General features: G+C 38.7%; 2 protein-coding genes across 2 annotated transcripts; one reads left to right on the forward strand and one right to left on the reverse strand.

The window, feature by feature from the left end:
* Window positions 1-2,257: 2,257 nt before the first annotated feature.
* klf4 (Kruppel like factor 4) lies at window positions 2,258-7,192 on the forward strand. Its single transcript, XM_042509956.2, has 5 exons — window positions 2,258-2,532; window positions 2,644-2,755; window positions 4,005-4,887; window positions 5,493-5,663; window positions 6,076-7,192. Exons 1-5 carry the CDS (start codon window positions 2,528-2,530, stop codon window positions 6,249-6,251), a joined length of 1,347 nt encoding a protein of 448 aa, XP_042365890.1. The 5' UTR covers window positions 2,258-2,527; the 3' UTR covers window positions 6,252-7,192.
* Window positions 7,193-9,986: 2,794 nt separating this feature from the next.
* On the reverse strand, window positions 9,987-18,114 carry rad23b (RAD23 homolog B, nucleotide excision repair protein). The gene is made up of 10 exons (XM_042509117.2): window positions 17,916-18,114; window positions 16,367-16,448; window positions 15,172-15,251; window positions 14,029-14,210; window positions 13,867-13,922; window positions 13,141-13,268; window positions 12,265-12,400; window positions 12,021-12,148; window positions 10,573-10,731; window positions 9,987-10,342 (listed from the first exon to the last, which is right to left on the reverse strand). Exons 1-10 carry the CDS (start codon window positions 17,979-17,981, stop codon window positions 10,229-10,231), a joined length of 1,131 nt encoding a protein of 376 aa, XP_042365051.1. The 5' UTR covers window positions 17,982-18,114; the 3' UTR covers window positions 9,987-10,228.
* Between the last annotated feature and the right edge of the window lie 1,496 nt (window positions 18,115-19,610).

Raw genomic sequence — 19,610 nt, forward strand, 5'->3', positions numbered from 1 at the left:
CGCTAGCTCTGAGCAAACACTGCCTGAACCCAATTCAAACTCAACACTGAACAGTTCTCAGCATTTTAAAATTCCCAGGTAAGGTCATGTTTTTTTTCCCATACAGAGTTATCACAACTATACCGCAGTGTTATGAAGTCTAATTAAGGGTGTTTTTTGGGCAAAAGTGTGATTTTTGTTGTCCCGATGACCCGTTTCAAGAAACGTCACACTAAAATGTAACATTACACTAACATGTAGACACACAGCAGCTCATGGAATTGTTTATTATTCAGATTAGACCTATGTATATTTTCTATAAATCTCTGACTATTGTGCTAAGAAAATAGTTTTTAACAATTATATATTATAAGAATTTTAGCTATGCATAATGTATATGTCTGCTATGTAGTTGTGACTATAAATCTACATTTATAATGACAAAGTGTAGGTTTTTATTTTGCTGCCTGCTAAATTACGCATTTCTCTAACTGTAAATGTGTGTATAATATTATAATAAAAACATTTTAAAAAGGTTAAAGGTCACTTGTGTAGGATTTAGGGGGATGTATTGGCAGAAATAGAATATACCATTTTAAGAATGTTTTCTTTACTGTATAATCCAACATTAATCCAGCATCATTACCTTATAATCATTACCTTAGACTGAGCCGTTTATGTCTTCATAGGGAGCAGGTCCTTGTCCACGAAGTTCACCATGTTTTTTTCTACAGTAGCCCAGAGTGGACAAACAAAACACTGGCCCTAAATTGGGTCTCTTGTATTTTTGCATTCTTTTTTTTAATTTTTGTTAGAGAAATTTCCTTTAGATAGTACTGGAAAACACAGATTTTTAAAATTAAACTTCTTTATTCAGGAGACCTCTGGAGATAATTGACCTTATGGTAAAAACCTCCTGAATATTTGGATCTGAAGTAATCAGAGAAAAAAGAATGAGCACATATCAGCAGTTACTGGGTTAGCAGTCCATCTATGATGAGCCAGACAGCACTGAAGAAACGATGATTTGTAACATGAAACTTCTTTATTAAGTGTTTATACCAATTTGAATCACTTGGTCTGTTTGTGTTGGAGATGTAAAATGATAAATAATGTTATTATTATTATTATTATCATTATATTACAAGTGGAGCAAAGTCAAACAACAACAACAACAACAAAGTTTTATTGTTTAAGTTTAAGATTTTATTTATTGATTATTATCATAGTATATTTTTATGTAGCCAATACAATAGGTTAAGGCAGGGATACTACAGGGATAACTTGCTCTGCTTGGAGGCCACTTTTGCAAAATGACAGGAGGCCAGGAGTCAGTCACAGCAGCCCCGTACATGTTCTAGGATTTTAGGACATTTCTTGGATTTTAGACTGTTTCGGATTATAGGATGCGATTTTAGAACATTTATGGAATTTTAGGAAATTTCTAGGATTTTAGGATGTTTCTAGGATTTTAGCACATTTCTAGGATTTTAGGACATTTTTGAGCTTTTAGCATGTTGCTAGGATTTAGGACGTTTCTAAGATTTTAGGACGTTTCTAGAATTTTAGAATGTTTCTAAGAATTTAGGACATTTCTAAGATTTTAGGACGTTTCTAAGATTTTAGAACCTTTCCAGGATTTTACGATGTTGTAGTATTTTAGGATGTTTCTAAGATTTGAAGATGTTTCTAGAATTTTAGGACCTCAGCTAGGACTTTTGTCAGGGCTGCGGGGGATCTTCCACCAATACCTTTTTTGATAAACAAGCTCGATTTTGATGCTGTTTTATGTCCTCTGGCACCTTATGTAGGCTATACTAAAAGTAAAAAAAAAAAACAATTTCCAGTGCTATTCACTTTAATCTTATTGTGAATTAGAAATTGGGGAGGGAGGGGGTTGTTCCTTGGACATTAAGTTGAGTATCACAGGGTCAAGGTATGCTTTTTGTCTATCCAGGTGATCCCTTTAGCCAGCAGGTGACCCTCCTGCTATGATTAAATAAGAGTCAGTGTTATCCCCGTTTCAGCCAGTGCGCACAGACTGCGCACAGACCCACATTTTCTCAGGAATAACGGCAGTGAGGATTGGTACCGTTGCTACGTATGAATACAAACAAACCTCTCTCTGTCTCTCTCTCCCTGTCTCTCTTCCCCTCTCGCCCCAGCCTCCCCCCACGTGCTCCCTCCCTCGCGCTCATAATGTTTTTTTTCCGCAAGGTTGCCAAGCAACGTGGGCGGGTCCAGCAGCTCCAGTGTTTTAAGGTTACCTCTCTCAACGCGGCTGTCTCAGTTCGGGCTGCCGGTCCCTGCATGGCAACAGGCGCGAGGGGTTCCCCCGTACGTCGCCTCTCTGTCTAAAAAAAAAAAAGAAAGGAAAATTGCTCTAACGTTAAAAGTTATTGTGCTTGTACCGGGCGCGCCCATGAACGGCAGCATGTACTGGAATATAGTATAACGCGCGACGCGGAGCAGAAAGTTTAAAGCCGGGGAAGCCAGTGCGGTCACACCGAGGAGCAGCCGAGAGGACTCCACATCCAGATTCTCATTGATGAGGTGTGAAAACTTTTCATTTTGACTGGTGCACATCTACTTTTGTGGACTATCACAGACTGCTGGTCCAGGATCACTCCACAAGGATTTACCATATTTTCTCTTTAATTTCAGGCAGCCTCCAAATGACGTCGAGATGGCATTAGGTGGGACTCTGCTTCCATCTATATCCACGTTTGCCAGCGGCCCCACTGTCAAGAGCAAATCCATAGGAAGTGCCAATCTAGTGAGTAGCCCCTGGTCACTTTCTTTTTTACAAATAGCCCCGAGCATCAACGGATCTGTTGGGGGAAACGTGCAGCCTCTGTGTGCAGTTCATTTACAGCGTAGTTGTTTTGTGCCGCTCTCATGTTATTATGGGCACAGTCCGGGCTTGACACCACGCTCTACTGGGGCGTGCACCAGTTTACACAGGCTACTCCAGCTGGTTTTTAGACCGTGAGGCACATGGGATACTGCACTATTCCCTAGAAAACAGCCAGCTATGACTGTTGTTTTTATTCAGAATGGGCTGTTCAGCAGGCTGCACGCTGATTGCAACAATCTTCTGATGGCTGTGTGTGTTACTTGCCACCAGTAGTGCTTTTCAGTGCAGTTTTATTTGCGAGTGAGAATAATCTGTATTCTAGGAAGTGCTCTGTGCCAAGGACACTTGCTGCACCAGACTGAGCTCTGTAGCTGAGCTGTCATAATAATCACCCTCTATTACAGATCCGGGTTATTTTCTCCTGAATCTTTTCCAGGTCTCAGCTCGAAAATCTTTTATTTAACTATAGAGTATATGTCTGCAACCATAAGGCCCAAATGAATAATAAAGGTCTTAAACTAAACATAACAAATGGGAGATGAGCTGTAGGACTTGGGAGGTGTAAAAATCAGTATAGATGCTACTGGATCAGATTAATTGAAGGAACAAGACAAAATGAATGGCAATTTTTGTCCTTACCATTAAAAAAAACATTACAGTTTTAGAGTGAATATGCCTTTGAAATAATGAAGCATCTGCCCAAAATCTTGATGAAACCATAAAACAACTGACAGTCACCTGTGCAGATGTAGGTGCTTATATAATGAAGCAGGGCACCATGGGAGAGCATTAAGTAAAGAAACTATAAGGCAAGATCTTGAAACTGGCATTTTTAGGTACATTTGTGCTCCCTATTTGGGTCTCCTATATCAGTAAAACTCTTTCGATGTTACTTAGATGTCATTAGAAGTATCAAAGTCATGTAAAAACAACAGTTTTTGGCTGTATATTAAAAAATCAATCAGACCTCTATACATGTTTCCATAGAAACTATAATAAATGCACTGAATAAGCCTTATGGTTGTATTTTATGTCCTATCTATTCAAAACGAGCACTACTTTCTGAGTAGGACAGTGTGATTTTGTTGCTGTCTGTGTTATATAAACACAACACAAACAAACAGCTCATACCAGTCCAGTCATTAATGCCTCTGTAACTTTCCTCTAGAGATGGAAGGAGGAGTTGTCCCATCTTAAGAAACCCAGCGTGCCAACCGGAAGCAGCTGCTCTGACCCAGACCATCCCACTGCCACCAGCACAACAAGTCCTAGCATGTCCAAAAAAGACACAGAGCCTGATCTGGACTTGGACTACGACTTTATTCTGTCTAACTCCATCCTGCAGCAGCAGCAGCAGCAACAGCAGCAGCAGCAGCAGCAGCAGGAGGAGGCCATGGCGTGCAGCTCGGCCCAGACCCTGTCTCCGTCCCCCAGCTCTTTCTCCTCATCCTATCCCCTCCCCTCCCCTCAGGGCACCGCCAGCGAGCTGCTCTATACCATCCCAGACATCAGCGACGTCTCGCCCTCTGGAGGCTTTGTGGCGGAGCTCATGAGACCCGAGTTGGACCCGGCGTACCTCCACCCCACCAGCCTCCACGGCAAGTTTGTGGTAAAGACAACAATGGACATGGGAGAATACAGCCAAGGCGTAAACGTAAGCAAAGCTTGTGTTACCGCCGTTTCGGACCCGACTCCTTCCCGCGCCTCGCCGTCCTTTACGTGCCACAGGATAAAGCAGGAGAACCCCAGTAACTGCACCATCTCGCAGCCAATGGACCTACACCTGGCGGGGGTGAACTCCCAGGGCCGAGGGAGCCAGCAGCAGCGCCCGTGCCAGTTAGAGCTGCACGGCTTCCCCGGTGGAGGGAGGCCTATGACAGGCGGCAGGTTATCCTCATCCTCTTCCCTCTCCCCAGACCATCCTCTGAGCCGGGAGCACCAGGTTCTGGGGCATCCCCACTCTCAGATCCCTCTACCTCCCCAGGGATACCATCATAGCTCCCCACAGGGCTACTCCTCCTACCCTCAGCCGTCCTCCATGCAGTACCAAGGTTAGAGCACACTTTCTCATTATTCAGACCGACTTTAGATCCTTTCTTGTAACCTCTCGTGGCTAATGAATGCGTAAATACGGAGAAAAAAAACACAGACTAACAGAAGAGATTAGACAACAGGAATATAAAGTCGATAGATTCTGTTTAAATAAATCTTACACAACCTTAAGGGCTTTAATTAAACCCCCCAAAAAAGGCAGCATAGGAGTGTAATCTACATCCCATGGTTTTGAACAATAAAACCTCCTTTCATCATAAATTTCTTTAATAAGCCAAAAAAAAAAGAGATGACATTAACTGCGATTAAACAAAATATACAGTTGTTTGGTTGTTTTCTTTTAAAAAAAAGTTTTTTTAAGATGAAGGCTCAAGTTTTCTTGAGTTGTATCTTAAAGTTGGGAGTTTGAAACATTCAGCAACTCCTACAAAGCATCAGCCTATGCATTTGAAGTGGTTAAATGCTCTCTTTACACTATGATCTGCCTTGTAAGTGAAGCATGGAGGCCTGTGACCTTATTATGCTGTTTTATATCTGACACATTGAATATTAGCACTGTTCACATGGTACTATGATGATGACTGAGATCTTTTGACCCCCACAGAACCCCTCATGATCCCCAGTGGGGACTGCTTGCCGGAGGAACCGAAGCCTAAACGTGGTAGGCGCTCCTGGCCGAGGAAGAGAGTCGCCACACACACATGTGACTACGTCGGCTGTGGGAAAACTTATACAAAGAGCTCCCACCTCAAAGCACATCACCGCACACACACAGGTATGTAACTGTATGTTTAATGTTCTTTACCGATGTTTTTTGTGCCTTTCATATCTGGTTTGCAATCATTTTGTAGGGTTAAGAGGCATATTTCTGTTTTTTTATTTACAGTTTAACAAAGTTGGTTTTATTGTTCTGAGCTAATTATAATCTTAAACAAGCACGCCACAGAGATGAATGGGGGTTAGGCGGGTGGGGGATGGGGAAGGGGACCTGTTGGGCAGGTGTGGTGAAACAGGTTGATACTGATCCCTGCTCAAATACAAACCCCAGGCTGATTAGGTCGGGCTTTATACACAAGCTGCAGGACAGGACTGACCTCTTTTCTGCTAGAGGTGGAGAAGGCTGTGCCAGTTTAACCTCAGGGCTGGCACTAACTGCCCCGTGTGTGTGTATTGTGTTTCCATCAAAGGGGAGAAGCCTTACCACTGCGACTGGGAGGGCTGCGGTTGGAAGTTTGCACGTTCGGACGAGCTAACACGCCACTACAGGAAACACACAGGCCACCGGCCGTTTCAGTGTCAGAAATGTGACCGGGCCTTCTCAAGGTCAGACCACCTCGCTCTCCATATGAAGAGACACTTATGAGACTTGGCAATGGATGAAGGCTACAGGAAAATGAAAAACATGTTAGCAAGAACCATGAACAAACTTGTGAGCTACACTTTTGAAAAACCATAATTTGCCTTCAAGACGTTGTCAAGCAACAAGACAAGCTGTGGTGTTCACGGCAAAGAAAAAAACAAAAAAAAAACACAGCATTACTCCCTCAAGAGCCTAGAATTTCTCCCAAGACTGATCCTGGCTTCGCACGTCGTGCAGGTGACTTGAAAGGACCTCTCAGTCAGGGTTGTAAACTTTTATGAAAGGGACCAAACTGGAATTTGTCTTATTTAACCGACAAAACTTGGAGGACCAGGTGCCAACAACTTTTTAACTGGAAATGTATTTTTGTCAGGGAAACCAGGAGCAACAGACAAACATCTCCAGAGGCCTTAAACCAGCAACATGCCAATATAGGCTCTGTTATCAACACACTGTTCAAAATACTGTATTAATAAATACATCTATATTTATATACACATTTCACCTGCAATGCCATTAATTTCAGGTACAATGTTAATTTATACAGAATGGTGCTCAGCGACTCTGAAGAAGGCTTTTTTTTAACTAAAGAAAAGGTACCAAAGAATAAGGAAAATACACAAAAACTATGAAAAAGTGCCATACGGTTGTTTGTGTGTTTCTTGGAAACCTCTCTTCCACAATCTGACTTAAATCAGGTGAACACTTCACTTATAAATGGTGATGGCAATCTTCAATGCACTGCAGTTGCAAAGTGCAATAATTTATACGAGACATTCATATTTTTGTATTGAATGAGTAACTCTGAACAAAGATTTTTTTTTGTTTATAGCCAAAAATATGTAATATAATCTTGAATTTTGTACATTTGTAAATAAAAATGCTTTGTTATTGTTTTGTATTGTACACTATAATAAAATAAAATTGTATTTGAAATAAGATAACGACCTTTACATGCATCTACATCATTATCTCATAGAAAAAAAAGAAAATCTTCCTGGTAGTGTAATGGAGAAGCACGTTTAAATGGCAGCAATAGCTCACAGTCAGCTCTCTCACAATATCCCCCCCTGATAATAGCCAGATTGCTGCAGGCTGACTAACACAATGTTGTTGTTAAAAAGATTTTCAAAAAAAGTACACTCCTACAATGTCCTGTTTCCATGGGGTTCTCTTTCCACCTGTCACTGGGAAGAATGGGGAGGACAACCGAGTTACTGGCTGACATTCAAGGATGACACCAAATCTGACTGCCGCTCGCTGGCCGAGCTCAGGCTCTCAGGTGCACCATATGAATAAAACCTATAGATGCATCGGTGAAATAGTGTCGTTTTCTGCTACATAATTAAGCACCATGCATGATAGTATCCAGATACATGCATTTTGTCAAAAAAAAGTTACACAATATTTTTAAACTTACATTACATACAATAAATCCCTCCACATCTTAAGTGTTAATAAGGACCTGATTTGCACAGCACTGAAGGAAAACCCTGTATAAACTGTAAAAATTGTCTATGCTTTAATGTATGTATGTAATGTTTTCCCTCACAAAAATCTTTACAAGTAAATACAGGTCATGAGTGCAGTTTAATTAACACTATGGATGGCTGATGTGAAGAAAATCGGTTGTCATATTTTCTTTACCAAATACCTTGATATTGATATTGTGACGATATTGTAATGTTGACTGTTGGTGCATTTTCAAGTATTGACTCAATGAGATTTTTGCTAAATATTTTCAGTAATGTGCATTTAATTACAAAGTGGCAAAAGACAAAAAATTAGAGTGGCTAGAACAGTCTGGTAAGTTCAGAAAATGACATGACTTTACTGTAACACAGAATTTAAAACCAAGAAGAGACCATAATCAAAATATTGCAACACCAAAAATCTAAGATGTTATCCATACTTATATCAAAATATCAATATTATACTGATATGTAGCCCAGCTCTAACATTATATTGAATCGTTTTGTAAAATTAAGATTATTTTTAATAAGAAATAAAATGTTTAATTTGATATGAAATTAAAAAATTAAAAAGATCAGTATGACAACATAACACCTGACAAAACATATCTTAAAATTAATAAGTTGTATAAACAAGTGACTAAAACAAAGAATTACATTCTACTTACAGTGACAGACGGTTTCAACAACATAACAGCCTATCTGCCTGTGTTGAGTGAAATTTTTCTATTCATATTCAAAAGGTCTTAAAATATGTATTTCAGTATGTTTGTTTATACGTTGCTACATTTAATGCCTCCATAGTTAAAAAATTATTTTAATTCATTTTTAATAATTTTGTGCTAAACAGGTCACACACTTGAGCAAACGCAACTAGAGTTTACTGTTGACTTGTTGAAGCATGTTGTGGTCTATGTTGCCCCCTATAGGTCATTTTAGTTTTAGGCACACAAGACTCTTGTCTTTCAGTTTTTATTCCTGAATGGAGGGTTGTTGGAATTTTAGGTCATTTAAAATAACTACATTTTGCAGTTCACTAGCATGCCTGAGGCAGCCTGCAAAATGTGTTGTTTTATGATTAAATGACACTGATAACGCTCACATGAAAATAACGTATTCACTGTACAGTCTTAAGAGTTACCTAAAACTTTTCTGTGTTAGTAGCACTACATGTATGTGTTACATTATGAATCGATCCAGGTCACTGTTTAGTACATTATGTTGTTTTCCTTTTTTGTTGCTCTGCAATGTGTCTATTTTTCTAAATTGTTTTTAATTGGTTTTAAATTCAGTTTAGTTTCATTCGGTTGCAAATGTGGATTTGCTTACTTCAGTTTAGTTTTTGTTCACAAATGTCAAACTTAATATTTATCAGTGTCAGCATTTTTTAAAATTTTATTGTAATATAAAAGAAACTTTAGAATAGTTAATACAATACAGACACAACGCATAGATGCACCAAAGCTTCATCATGTTGCTGTGTTGATAAATTTGACCAAATTGACAAACACTGAAATGAAAGATATTTATCGTAATACATTTTTTTGTATTCTAGTTAGTTTTGTCAGTAAACAATAGCACATTTTTTCCCCATAAAGTCTAGTTTTTATTGTTGTTTCAGTAAATTATTTATTTTTTTAGCACCTAGATTTCAAGTCATAATTTGATTTTGGCTAACTAAAATAACCTTGGCCCCGGGGGACACAACAACAGGATTTGCTCTGGAAAAAAGGCAAAAACCGACCAATAAATTGGAACCAGGATCAACTGACATTGTAATAAAATGATTGCAACCATTATTTACTTCACAAAATGTGTATTTAGCATTAAGGTACTCATTAATACTTCAGATTTCTGCAGTCACGCTCCATGTAAACACAGCAGAAAAGGAACAGCTTTCATTTATTTTGAAAACTTTTATTTTTCTGTAAAAATGGCAGTCACTGCAGCTAAATCTTGCCACATGTATGTAAACTATATACATGTTAAAATGCCTTCATATGATGCATTGCAGCTCCTGCCAACAGTCCCTGTCGGTTTACATGCAGATGAGGGATGTTAAATGGAAAAAGAACTAGTGCCATACATGTTGTTTGTTGTGCACAAATTTAATTCTTCAAATCTCCATTACTTGTCAAGTAAAAAAAAAAAAAAAAAAAGAGAGCATGAGTACTAACCCCGAATAAATCTTGGAATGTGACACAAACTGCAAACCATAAGATTAACTAAAGCAATTTTTTAAAACAAATCAATAGCACACAGGTGATTTCTGATGCAATGTTATTGTACTTTAATTGTTCCTCCATTTCAAACTGATCACAAACAACAGCCTGTCCTTGAACACAAGCTGAAAACAATCCAGTGTTATTAAGAAAAGTGAATGTGGTGAAGTGGTGAATAAAACTTTCTTTTTTTTTTTTGGAAATGTGAAAGGCTTGTTGTACACATATTTAGCAATCAAAAAGTAGAGGAAGAAATAAGAAAAACAAAATCATAATGACAAATTATTCAATCATCGTCAAAGTTCTGTTGTAAAAGGAAGTTGGCAGCCAAGTTCTCGTTCTTCTCACAAGCAAAGTAGGCTTGTATAACGAGTCCCTCTGGAAATCCTAAAGCTTTTAGCTGGAATTAGAGAGACGAGGGTAAAAAATTAGCCAAACAATACTTTAAATAAGCAGAAGATCATTTCTTCTTTGTGTTTAGCCAACTCAACAATGTAAAGATAAAAAAATTAAAGTGACATTCAGGCAACAACATCAGGGTTTTACAGTATATTCCAGCACTTCTGGTAAAACAGGGCTGAACTTTGAAGTGAGATGAAAAGTTAGTGACAGTGTTGTGCTCCTCCTCACCCTCTCAATGGCCTCTTTTTCCAGTGGCGTGACCTGGATGTAGCTCATCTGACTCCCGCCCGGTGCATCACCTGCTGGCCCCGCCGGCCCTGCAGGCCCCGCCTCTGGATTGGGTTCATTCAGCATCTGGATGAACTGCTCTTGGTGGCTGCTAATCTCCTACAGAGGTAAATGAACAGTTTAGGTATGGACTGTGGTTTTTTTTTTTGTTGCTTTTAAATGAATTTGCAGGATTTCTAAGAGACAGATTTAAAAGAAAACGGTAAAAATCAAAATTTTTTAAGTCTCTAATTTGAGTCAAAGTCAAAAGTCAAATGCTTGTTCCTTTAATTCCCATTATCCCACAATACAACTCCATAGTGTCTTTTATTAGGTGCCTTGCCTCCTGTATCACTGTTTTTTGAACTTAGACCACCAGTCTGTAACTCAGGTGTGCTACAACTTTTAGTTAAAGTCCACATGCTAATTCTTTTATTTTTAGTAGGTACTACAGCTGCCCCTTTAAAGTATGTACTGTTGAATGCAGAATGCACACACTTGGGACATACTACTTCATAACACCAGATCCTGAACTTTGGCTCCCTTGTTCACGCATTTGTTACCATGGAGATCAAAGAAAACATCATTCGCAGAGCTCGTCAGAGATAGAGATCAACCCGGAGAGCTCGGCTGTTGGTACTTGGCAAAGTATGTAGCTTAACATTTACACTGTGGATTCAGACATTTTATATTACTAAAATTAGCCTAGATATGCATTGCCCAGTCATGTTGTGAGTTTTTGTCTTTGTTGGTAATCTCTTTGATTATCACTCAAACACATAATATAATTCTATTACTATTCCACTCCTCGTCATCAGTGACTTTGAAGTGTCATGTGTCACTGCGGCTTCTGTCAGCTGTCAGTCAGCTGCAATCTGTTTGCGGCCCGATGTGACGTCGGCCTAGCTCCCACTGTGCAGAGAATTGTGGGTCAGAATAACCAGAATAACTTGTCCGTTTGCATACCCCAAAATCTGACGGGATGTGGTAGGACATCCTGGTAATTTTGGCATACTGCATCTGACATTGGGACATACTCAATCTTTGACTGGCACACTACCTAGTATGGTAGTATGGGTAAACTCAGAGTGTAAACTGCACTTTATGAGTAAAATCAGTGGACTGTCCCTTTTTCTCTTTTCTTTAAAGATTATTTTTGGGGCTTTTTTGCTATTATTCAGACAGACAGCTCAGGCTTGAAAGGGGGAGAGGGAGGAGATGACATGCAGCAAAGAGCTGAGGCCGGAATCCCACGGCCACTGCAGGGAGGGCATAGCCTCTGTACATGGGGCGCCCGCTCTACCATCTGAGCCACCAGGCACCCCGGACTGTCCCTTAAAGTGAACTGTGAATTCACTGCTTAAAACCACAAACTCATTTAATCATAACTGTGTCGAGGGCTTCCCTACCTGCAGCAGCTCAGGGTTTTCCCTGCCGATCTCCTGCAGCAGGGCGGGAAGCAGAGCGGCATTCTGCTGGATCAGCTGACGCATCACGTGGAACTGAGGCTGATTCCTTAGGAAACTCAGGGGATTACCTGAAAGGATAAGATGTTGGTTTAAGCAGTAAGAAGACAGACACAGATGGATGAAAAGAGAAACAAACATTTGCTCACCGAGGCTGGTGGAATATGCAGAATAGTCTCGGACTTACCTCCCCCAGCAGGTGGTGAAGAGCCAGTGCTGGCAGGAAGGCTAATACCGCCTATGGGTGCAGTAGACACTCCACTCGCTGGAGGCACCACTGCATCAGGTCCTGGTGCATGACCTGCATCTCTGCCTGGAATACCCTGGGAAAAAAAGCCATTACATTTTTTTTTTAAACTAGGCTTAAAAAATAGTGTAGGATACTTGTAGACTGATTCAGTTTAAAGCTTGTGGTTTGCATCATGTCATGAATAGATATATTTAGTCAGAAGAGGCAAGTCAGAAGTTTTTGAGAAGTGGTCATGGGTAAAGGACTTGTATAACTACACCATAAATGTCTCTGGCATGTAAACTAAAATTTAGATATGAACTCCTTGAAATCTGAGCAAATTGGTTTGAGTTGGCAAAAACCATAAGGAGAAGCAATGAGCAACTTAGCAAGACATGGACCAAAAATAAGCAAGAAATTGGCCTTTTAAAAAGGTTGCAGAAAATTTACCTGAAAAGACCCAAAAAGTGCTGAAATTATTATTATTATTTTGCAATTGGCGGGACATTTCTTAACAAATTGTCCACTGCCTTTTCCCTTATGATTTTGAAAGAAATCTGACCACTTTGCTCGGGTTTCAAAGGCTTAAACAGCCTGTACAAGGCGTATGAGTGCAGCACAAGAAAACTGATGTTGATCTAGGTTTTAAAGGGTTAACACATTCCAAAGGCACCGTTAATGATACATGTACAAGATCCTGACCTGTGCAGGGATACTTAGCTCTAACTGCCCAAAACCACACAGAGGTCTAACCTCGTCGTGGGTTATGTACCGATCCAGTAATTTGCTCTCGGACATTTGCTACGTCGGCCGCAGACTGAACGTTGTTCTTACTGTAAGCAGGTACTCCACGGCTCTGTCTGGGTTGTTGAAGCTCGCTCTCAGGGCTGCCTCCACCCGCTCCCTCTCGTAGCCCATGAGCATCATCTCGTTCACCATGGCGTCATATGATGCACCCGTCACTAAAGGAACACACACACCAGGACAGAATGTAAAGCTTCGTTAGTCAGTCAACACAGTTTAAAGCCATTTGAGAGAATTCAATGTTAATTGTAAATGACCAAATATTTTAAAGCAAAAAAACGTGCATTAGTCATTCATATTAAGACATGGGTGTCAAAGTGTCAAGGCGATTACTATGTTTAAACATTCATAAACAGACTCAGAATTGAATGACAGAAAAAATCGGGATATTGTCAAATAGAAGACATGCTGCTTAAGGGTCACAGAAAAAAAAACTAAAATGTTTAAATTATGTTTTTGCTAAGCTGCAGCATCCTGCTTACTGGTTAAGTTAAGTCTAAGTCAGCATGATATAGATATCCACAAGACATAAGGTGGACCAAAATTAACTACTAGCCTACATTTACACGTCGGCTGACAGATTTATTGACATACAAAAAGCAGCTCAGAGGCATCGAGGCAAAAAGTCATTTTTGTCTAACAAATGGTGCGGTATTCGTGACAAAGTTCTACATCAGATTCAAAATTACAATTCTGTCAGATCTAAAATGCCAAATGATGATGACCAACAAATGATGTTTACGGATGCAGCCTTACCTAGATTTGAAACCGCCTCATCAATCAGGTTTGTGTTTGTTGAAGCCTCGGAGCTTCTGCAAGAGAAAACAGACACTGGGTGAGGTGTGACCTGCATGTCAGGTTTCACAAGAAGACATGCTGGAACAACACAGTTTAAGACAAACATCTACCCATCTTTACCCGGCAGGTGCGGAAGCTGGTTCAGCAGTCGAAGACTGTCTCTCCTCTGGTTTGTCGTCTGTGGAGGCGCGTGCTGATGTGTTTTCGGGGCTGGACGATGAAGCAGGAGGCGCTGCAGGAGCAGCGGTGCTGGGAGCTGAAGTGGCAGGTGAGGGCTGCGGGGTGGTGGAGGCTGTTTTAGCCTGCAAGACAATTTTTTAAAAACAAAACCATATTTTTTTCTGCGATATTATTTTTTAAGACACAACAGGCAATTTGCTTATGAGTGAACATCAAAATGCGTTTTACTTTAAGACAGCTTTTCTTAAATAATGTCTTTTTGGTTTATACCAATTATACCAATAAAGGCCGCCATAGACATGAACTCTTATGGTACAGTGAGCTTGATCTTTCCTCCATGTATTCTAATTGGCAAATTGAGTTTAAGAAAGAATAAACGTACACACTTATTTTAGTGGAAAGGGATTATTCGGTTCAGTGAAAGGTTAAGAAATGCGGAACATTAGAAAGATCAGAAATGTGGATTTTCATGCAGGAGAGCTTGACTCAGTTTGACAATAAGAAATTAAAAGATGGATGAATGAAAATGATTTTTAAAAAATGAATGGAATTTAAAACATTTAAAGCACCTGCAGACACCCTGTGCATGATGAAAATACAGCCTTTTCAATACTGTCCTATATGTCCTATAGTACGTCTGTATTATATTCTATAGGACGTGTGGTTTCAACAGGATTAAGACAGCTTGATTCTGTTCTTCAGCATGATAAAAATACTGATCAAATGCAGTTATGCCATCTATTATGAAATACAGCAAAGATGTCATGTTAGGAGTTTAACAGGACAATCTCTAGAGAGAATCTTATCTTCTTTTGGAGCAAATTAACTGCAACGTACAGGCTTTGACAATACTGACCCCGCTGCAAGGCAGCAGGGATCACCCTAAGAGCCCGTTGAACGGCTCCCACAGACAGACACAAGTGGTCGGCGATGGAAGGAGAGAGTTACGAAACTTCATCATAATTCAGTGTAGGCTCATAGTTATAACATTTAGGAGCTTGTTTTTTTTATGCACAGGCAAACATCACATCTGTTTGACAAATAAAATCTGCCATTTAACAAAACAATTTTGGATTCACAAACCTTTGTCACCATGACGACCACAAAGTTCTTCTCACTGATTTTGTATTCTTTGAGAGCTGTGTCATCGCTGAGGACTTTACCTGCGAGGAAACAAATATGAGTCACAATCCTGTTGGCGTTACCTGACGTGAACTCTAAAACAACACGCAGGGATGTAACAATAGATGGTATCAGATTCTATCACTAAACAGAAAGCTGTTGAGGAGATAAATCGCCTGCTTTTGTCACCACATCTGGGTCTTTTTGTTGTAGTGTTTTTCATTGTGTTATATGTACACGTCTAAGTAGGTCACACAAAACTCCATTGTCTAAAATGCTACAGTATGCTTATAAAATGGATTCTGCCTCCCTTGGCATTTGTCATGTTCGATTATATAAAAACACAAAGTACAGTGGTGTCATTGGGAATTTTTGAGTCTGCAAAAAAAAAATCCTAAACCTCACGTTCCCCTAGATTTATCTTTCTTTTAAAAGACATGACTGCAATGATTGTTTGACCCTTTGAAACCTGGACTGACATCAGTTTCTTTTGTTACATTCAAATGCCTTTTACAAGCAGTTAAACCTTTTCAACCTAAGCAAATTGGTTGGATATCATTTGACAACGTGGTTAAAAAAGGCAATGAGCAACTGCACGAGACGTCCCGAAAATACAAGAAATCAGGAAAAGCTGACAAGAAAATAACAGAAAAATGAGTTTTAAAAAATCCAAATAAGAATAATAAGAGACAGAGAAATGATCTAAAATAATTATTTAATTATAATTCCATATTTAAAGTTAATTACATTTACATTTTAGCACTTTTTTCAAGCCACTTTTTTCAAACCATTTTTCTTTTCTTTTTTTGTTTGCTAATATTGGATAATTTCTTGTGAAGCTGTTTATTGCCTTACATATTAAAGATTTAAGGTTATACCATTTTGCTCAGGTTTCAAGGGGTTAAACAAATGGTTAACTAGGCTGCATCCCTTGCAATTATCTGGCTGACATTTTCATTTTTCTGACAGTCCGATGTGTTTTTTGGCAGGTTTCTTGCTGTAGGGTTTGCAATACTGGCATAAGGAGATTAAATTAAAAAAATATATTCATGAATTCAAGGCTACACAGCATAAATAATAGATACATAAATAGTCGTTTGTGTGGGTATGGGTGAAACATTCATTTAAGGAGGGTTAAATACACCTTGTAACATACCAGCATATATCAGTTTCAGTCCAGCAACTGAAAATTGGTCTTTTCCTTTCTCCTGTTCAATCCTCTCCTTTAATGTCTTCACCTGTGGGGGAAAAAAAATCAGAATATTTTCTTTATATAATTCACTATGATATAATGATATGAAAGGAGTCAGCTTTGCTGCCACCATTTGGCCCAGCCCTAACTGAAGCACGAGTTAAACAGATAAAGGTCAAAGTGCACTTCAGAAAAATACAGCTGAACAGGCATGATACTGCTGGCTCCAGAGCTTACTACCACAGAAAACATGTTACTACATCCAAATTATGGACAGTTTTCTATTTAAACCCAACATCATAATTTTACTTTCTATGAGTGCTCAAACATTAAGTTAACACTTTAAATCCTAAGCAAATTGGCTTGATTTCTTTCAAAAACAGGGGAAGGCAATGAGCGGTGAAAGAACAAAGGACCCAAAAATGATCCAAGAAATTAGTTTTCTAAAAAAAATACAAGAAAATTACCTGAAAAAAATTTTTTTAAGGTAAAGAAAAAAATAACATAATTTTAAATATATAATTAGAATTATTACAAACAGTTCCTCCCCTTGTTTTTTCTTTTTTTCCCTAGATACTCTAACAAGCTTTTAAAAACTATTTTCGAAATGTACAAATGTCTTGCAATTTGTTAAAACATTTCTAGCCAAGTTGCTCATTGCCTTTTTCCAATTTAAAAAAATAATAATGATAATATTAATAATAATAATAATAATAATAAATCGCACCAAATTACCCACGGTTTAAGTCTTAAATGCTTGTGAAAGGCATCTAAAAACAGACCAAGAAAAGTGATGCTTCTCCAGGTTTCAAAGGGTTAACGTCAACTACGGTGGCTGTACAGTTATTGCTTACGTTAGCTTACGTTGCTAATATATGCAAACTCATCGAAAGTAACGTTAAAGGTTGAAACTGCCTTCTGTTAGAAACACGTAAAGTTTTATGAAAATGTAGCGTAGCATTTAGGCCGTAATAATTAAAGGTAACGTTATATTTTTTTCCCACCAACCACAACATGACGTTAAGATACAAACTACCACAAGTTTGCACTGACGTTATAGCACAGTTAAACGCTATTACCAACGTTAACGCTCATTAATTAATTGCTGCGGTTCCCACTGTGGTGTTTATTGTGCTTTATTACACAAAAAATGAACTGTACTTATTCCTCATAACTTACTTGTTCACAAACACTAAACGCTTTTTAGCGGTGTGCTTACTTTGACCCCCCACACCAATCTTGAACCATACATGGGCTACGGCTAAATGCTGACAATTCAAACTACTTTCCTGATCAGTATTTAATAAATGACGCTATTCTGTCTCAAACCCCGCGTCAAACACAAGGCTGTTAACCCGAACAGCAGTTTAATCTCTAACATATCCATCGTGTTTAGATAGATGTACCTGTTTATCGTCTAATTTGACATGGTCAAACACTAAAGTCCTCCGTTCCAGGACATACCCAACTCCCACTCCTCCCCCTGACACAAATGCATGGTTTCAACTCTCACCGTCTCCTCTTCATCGATGTCGATTTTGAACGTCTGCTGTTGCAAGGTTTTCAGAGTTATCTGCATTTTGTCGAGTTTTTGTCCCCGGGCCTAGTTAAAACGTTATAGATCCAACTTGGAGGAATCTTGTCTGTTTTTGTTGGCTCATTACAAACTGTCAGCCGCCATGACTTCAGTCTTTCTTCTTCTGTGATATATTTAAGCGACAGCGCTGCTGCCGGTCAGCCTGGGAATTGCAGGGAAAATGGACAATTTTCTAAGTATGCTTTATTTTGTAGTAAAGTGGTTTAACAGATGTCAGTATATCCTTTTCTTATAGTAAGTCGCAATAACGTTACTCCAGTTAAAATGAAATAAGCAGAATCTGCCCCTTACAGAGTGTTACACTATTATTGCACGTTATGTTATTGCATTACTATTACTGATGTACATATATGCAGCATTTAAATGTTGTAACTTAAACAGGGCGCTCTCAAATTAGGGACTGTGCTTTATATAGAGTAGGGAATGGCTAGGTTGTGAGTCTTTTTTTTTTTTTAAATATCATGATGCTCCCTGGAGCTACAAATATTTTTCCTTTAGCTTCCCAGAGTGACAGGGGGAAATACATGACCCTTCCTTCTCCATAAATAAACATATTTCACAGTTTCTGGTCATGAGAAATTATGTTATTTTGGGATTTTTTAAAAAAAAAAGAAAACATGCCTTTAAAACCCATTTGTGGGTTAACTTTGAGAGTATTTAAAATAAATACAAAACATAACCATTAAAAAAAACAAATAAAAACAACTGCCTCCCCTATGTCACTCTCTCCCCTCTCATAAATAACAAATAGTCCCTTACAATATCTTACAGCTGATCATATGTTATTTTAAAAAAAATCTATAACTGCAAAGTAAGCAGTAACTTTAAGTTTAGAGAATGTATTAGAGTGAAACTACCATTCTCTGAAATGGAGTGTGGCAGAAGTGTCAAGGAACAGAAAATACAAAATACTCAAAGCTGAATACACTGAATGTACCACTTACCACACCATTACTTTCATTTTGCTTGACTGATTAAACCCATTACTTGACATGAGTCAATTTGAGAGAGCTCTGGAAATAACTGCTAAAATACATCATTGAGACTGTTATATAAATATTTTCAAAAAAAGTTTTTAAATACATGCGGTTTCACTCATAAAAAAATAAGAATGAAAACCAATACCTCCTATATAAAAAAAATAGCTACTCACGATGTAAGTACAGGCATTTTTCACAGATGACATTTAAAATGTAGGAACAACACAGGTGTAAATAATGAAATCAGTAATGGCCAATTTCCATTTAGCTGCCTTGATTGATTGATATACTCACACAAACACACAAGACGTAGGGTGTAATCGTGAACAATAATGTTGCTTTACTCAGAAAAACGTGTTTTCATCAGCTTATGGACTTATGTTTCAATCATTCTTGACAGATTTCCCATTTTATGTTAATTTACATGCAATATGATGAAAACATTTGTTGAATACGTACATTTTATGGTGCATCTTCATCATGCTCCTTTCAAGACTGACATTGGTGGAATAAACTTGTTGCCCTTTCTGAACTTGAGGAGGCACTTCATGTTGTAACCGCAAGTTTCACCAATCCCAGGTTCTTCAGGCATATAGGAATTTCAATATTATCCACCCAGCACTCAGTATTC

This window comes from Plectropomus leopardus, chromosome 20 (assembly GCF_026936395.1).
Source record: "Plectropomus leopardus strain MGB_pleo_1.0 chromosome 20, ASM2693639v1, whole genome shotgun sequence".
Classification (NCBI taxonomy): Eukaryota; Metazoa; Chordata; class Actinopteri; order Perciformes; family Serranidae; genus Plectropomus; species Plectropomus leopardus.